This window comes from Eimeria tenella, genomic scaffold (assembly GCF_000499545.2).
Source record: "Eimeria tenella Houghton genomic scaffold, Eth_scaff790, whole genome shotgun sequence".
NCBI lineage: Eukaryota > Apicomplexa > Conoidasida > Eucoccidiorida > Eimeriidae > Eimeria > Eimeria tenella.
In genome coordinates, this window is record NW_013545906.1 from 1 (window position 1) to 4,871 (window position 4,871).

Here is a 4,871-nt window from a genome sequence, read left to right on the forward strand (position 1 = left end):
GGGGCCCCTGGATCTCAGGGGGCCCCTGGGGTCCCGGGGGCCCCCTAGGGTTTGGGGGCCCCTGGGGATCTGGGGACTGTTGAGGGTCTTTGAGTTCATTTTTTTGGTTTTGTTTTCTTTTTTCTGTTGCTGCTAAAGCTATGATTGCTGCGATGTCTATGAGGCGGTCTTTGGCAGCCATTGTGTTGCTGCTGCTGCTGCTGCTGCTGCTGCTGAAGTGACCCCGGGAGGCAGCAGCTTAAAGTGGGACTTTGGAGCTTTTGGAAGGAGAAAACACTTTTAAATATTATCAGAAAAAAGAAAAGAAGACTTAATTCAAGAAAGGCAAACGTGGGGCCCCCGGGAGGCCCCCCACCGCAGCCCTGACTCAAAGTCCTTGCTGCTGCTGCTGCTGCTGCTGCTGCTGTTGTTGCTGCTGCTCTATTTTAGCCTCTTTGGGGTTAAATTGATTAAATAATCATAGTCTTTTGCTTTTAAAAAAAACTAATTAAATGTAGACTTCAATCTGGCGGAAACTTGGGGCTGAGTTCACCAGGTGTCGATACACCTGACGAGGGGCCCCAGGTGCAGCGCCGAATGGGGGGCCCCCAGACGTCGATATCTGCTGTAAAATGGCCTTTTAAATAAATAAATTTGAATTAAATAAATTACGTTTCAATAAAATTTTTAATTTAATTTATTTAATTTGAAAAAGCACCGAGAAAAAGGCCGAAACTGCAAGGTCACCTGACGCGGGGGATATCGCTCTGCAACCTCCGTCATCTTTTGCGGATTTCTTCAGAGGAATTCATTGAATTTTAATTTCAATTTTGTTTTTTAAACTTAATTTAATTTAATTAAATCAAATTTAACTTAATTTAATTCAATTTAATTCAATTTGATTCAGATTCGTTGAAAAAACTCTCGAGCCGGTCTTTGGAGTTGCTGCAGCGGCGCCCAGTGTGCCAGTCAGCGCCGCCAGACAAGAAAAAAAGAAATTAGGGTTTAGGGTTTAGTGTTTAGTGTTTAGGGTTTAGGGTGTAGGGTTTAGGGTTTAGGGTTTACAACAGAGCGATAAAGGGAAGAAGGGAGAGAAAAACCAAACATGAACTCACGCGCGTTTTCCAATGCCTTCATCATTGTTTTCGAAACCACGTTTGAGGGTTCAGGGTTCAGGGTTTAGGGTTAAGGGCTTAGGGTTTAGGGTTTAGGGTTAAGCGTTAAGAGTTTAGGGTTTAGGGTGTAGGGTTTAGGGTTTGGAGCCTAGCGTGTAGCACCTAGCTTCGCTGTGCCGTTGTCTCCCTTTTAGGGTGTAGGGTGAAGGGTTTAGGGTATACGGTATAGGGTTAAGGGTTAGAGATCAAGGGTTTAGGGTTTGGGGTTTAGGGTGTGGGGTTAAGGGTTTAGGGTTTAGGGTTTACGGTTTAGAGTCCCCAATCCTTGAGAACGCTGAGCAGCCTTCGAGGTGTACGTACACCTGATTAACAGGCTCTCAGCGCAATTTTCTTTTCTTCTCAAAAGTCATTTCAATTATTTTTAAATTCTTTTAAAAAGATATTTTAAACTCCAGAAAGTGTTTATTTTTATTTTTAAAAATATATGCAAGCAAACTTTTGCAAGTACTTTTGCAAAGGCTCGAAAATGCAATTTTTTATTTTTCGAATTTCAAAGAAATGCTTTTGGTCCGAAGTAGAGTTATTTTATCTGCATAAATGAACAAATAATTCTCAATTAAAATAAATAAATTAATTAGTTCATTAAATAAATAAATAAATTGATTAATTAATTAATCAATTAATAATAAATAAATAAATAAACGGATAAATAAATAAATAAGCGGATAAATAAGCAAATAGATAAGCAGAACATTTCTGCACCGGGTCCTTTATTTTGATTTGAACATATCAAATAAATACAATTAAATATATTTAACGATTTTAATTTTATTTTTTGTTCTTTTTCTTTATTTTGACTTTAAATAAATCAAGTAAGGGCCAATAAATATATTCAATAAATTTATTTTTATTTTTCAATTGCATGCATGCATGCATGCATGCATATTTGAATGAAACTTCGTTTAAAATGTGATCTCCTCAAGAACAAATTAAAATATGTATATATATACTTATATATATTAATATATATGTGTTTGTTTATATACATGTTTATTTATATATATGTCTATAACTATAAAGATATTTGTTTATGAATAATAAGAGTAAAAAGACATTTTATTTGCATTTATAAATGAACTTCAAGGGTAAAATGCATTTATTCTCTTGTAATAACTAAGTCAAATAAACAAAATGAATAAAAAACAAAACAAATAAAATAAATAAATTTTGTAGAAGGTTTCTTTAAAAGGAACCACTGGGGACATTCTTGTCTGGTGTTTGTACAGGGTCCAATAAAATGTTAAGTGTGGCAAAAAGTGCAAAAAAGCTTTTTTTCAAATCTCAAAAAGTTGAAAAAAGGACAATTGGACATTTGGGATTTTATTTAAAAGACTTTTGTTGCGAACATCTGAAAATGCAATATTTGAGCTTCATTTTGAAGTCCTTTTGCTTTTTTTTGGGACTTTTTTGACTTCAAAATGAATAAAATGAAAATTTTAATGAACGCAAAATGACACGTCCACGCGCATGCAGGTGTACGTGCACTCAGAGTGTACGTACACCTACGCACATTATCCAATTAATTATAATTATAATTTAATTATAATAACAATAATAATTATTATTATTTATTATTATTATTATCACTATTATTATTATTATTATTATTATTATTATTATTATTATTAGTACTATTAATATTATTATCATTAGTATTCGTGTTAGTATTATTATCATTATTATTATTAGTATTATTATATTATCTTATATTGCCATTATCATTATGATATTATATTATTATTATTATTGTTTTTGTTATCATTATTTTCATGTTCATAATATTGCAATTATTTTTAACAGCAGCTAGAGATAATTAAAAGGAGAAATAAATCGGAAAATGAATCTTCTGTGGTTTCAAGTCCTTTTGCATGCATTAAATTTAATTTATTTTTAAGAAAATAAAATTCAAAAAATGATTTATTTAAAACTTCCCCGTCCTGATATTCCTGTATTGGGGGGTGTATATACACTTGAAATGTCTAGACACGAAATATTTCAGACAAAGACACTCAAGATTTACCTTAAACCCTCCCTAAACCCTAAACCCTAAACCCTAAACCCCAAGACCTAAACCTTTACTTCTTTGGGTATACATTTAGGTACAAGTATGTGTGAATGGCTATATGCGCTACAGGCCTTAGACTTTATAAACCCTAATGTTAAACCCCAATGCGTCCCCTAAACCCTAAACCCTAAACCCTAAACCCTTGTAATACCACAAACTTTCACCCCGAGGCTCTAAACCCTAGGTTATTAATCCTCAGGGTAAAAGGAATGATATATTCTGATTTTAAAAGCCTTTTTATTTAGAAAGGGTTTTTGAGAATTTCCAGAAAAGTGCAAAAAGATGAAAAGCATTTCTTGTGCTCGCGGTGTTCTGGGTTTCTGAGGTGTATGTACACCTCGGGCTTTGCATGCAACACCGAAAAGCTTTGAATTCTTTTGAAATATATTTTAATTTTATTTTAAATTTAAAATGAACAGGTAAAAATTGGTGAATAATTTGCAACAGCAGCAGCAAACATTGCTGCTGCTGGTGCTGCTGCTGCTGCTGGTGTCGGTGGCGGTCTGCGGCTGCATGGGCGCAGGAGGGGTTGTGAGTTGCGGGAAGCCGTAAACCCTAGACCCTAAACCCTAAACCCTAAACCCTGCTAATTTAAAAAATAAATGGAATCAAATGGTTTTTTTTCTCTCTTAAAAACCCTGAACCCTCGGGGTGTTCAGCAGCAGCAGCAGCAGCAGCCGGTCCGGTTCGCGTCGGCGATGATGGAGTTTTTGTTCGTTTTTCTGCATTTTTGAGATATAAATTAAAACTTAATTATGTTTTATCATTTTTAATTCAATTAATTCTTTTTTTTAATCCAAATGGTCTCCAATTTCCCCAAAGAAACCCCCCTGGGGGCCCTCCCCCCGGACCAGCTCCTCAGAACCCTCAGGTCCCTGCACACAGCCAAACAAGGTGAGGCCCCAAACCCTAAACCCTAAACCCCAAACCCTAAACCCTAAACCCTGAGGGTTGAGCTACAAAGCCAGCAGCAGCAGCAGCAACAGCAACAGCAACAGCAGCAGATAGGAACGCCCTGCGCCGACTGCCGACGAGGCTTCAGGTTTCCCAGCTGCTGCTGCTTCAGCAGCAGCAGCAGCCGATGCTTCGACTTCAGCAGCAGCAGTAACAGCAGCAGCAGCCGCTGCCGCTGCTGCTGCTGCCAGCAAGTGCAGCTATTTATGAGCTGTCCCTCATTTTAAGTTTATTCGCGCTGCTGCTGCACCTGTTGTTGCTGCTGCTGCTGCTGTATCTGTTGTTCCTGTTACTGCTGCTGCTGCTGCTGTTGCTGCTGCTGCTGCTGTTGCTGCTGCTGCGCACACAGGGCTGCTGCAGCTGCTAGTTGAAGTGACAGCTGAAAAGGAGACTCTGCTGCAGCAAAGGAGACAGCTGAGGGAGGAAGAGAAGCAGCTGCAGCAGCAGCTCGAGTGAGGAACTACACAATTAGGGTTTAGGGTTTAGGGTTTAGGGTTTAGGGTTTAGGGTTTAGGGTTTAGGTAGGGTTTAGGGTTTGGGGTTTGAGCGGCATGTCTCGCGGCGCTGTGTCTTTAGGGTTCAAGGAAGGGGCCTCAGTCTTTTTCAAGCAGTTCTGATGGAGTAAGGACACAAACCCTAAACCCTAAACCCTAAACCCTAAACCCTAAAAGGGGGACAACGGCACAGCGAAGCTAGGC

General features: G+C 38.2%; 1 protein-coding gene across 1 annotated transcript; it reads left to right on the forward strand.

Annotated features, from left to right (window-relative positions):
• Positions 1-4,019: 4,019 nt before the first annotated feature.
• Positions 4,020-4,629, forward strand: ETH_00013720 (uncharacterized protein; the record flags this gene model as incomplete). Its single annotated transcript, XM_013380675.1, has 2 exons — positions 4,020-4,113; positions 4,523-4,629. 2 exons carry the CDS (start codon positions 4,020-4,022, stop codon positions 4,627-4,629), a joined length of 201 nt encoding a protein of 66 aa, XP_013236129.1.
• Between the last annotated feature and the right edge of the window lie 242 nt (positions 4,630-4,871).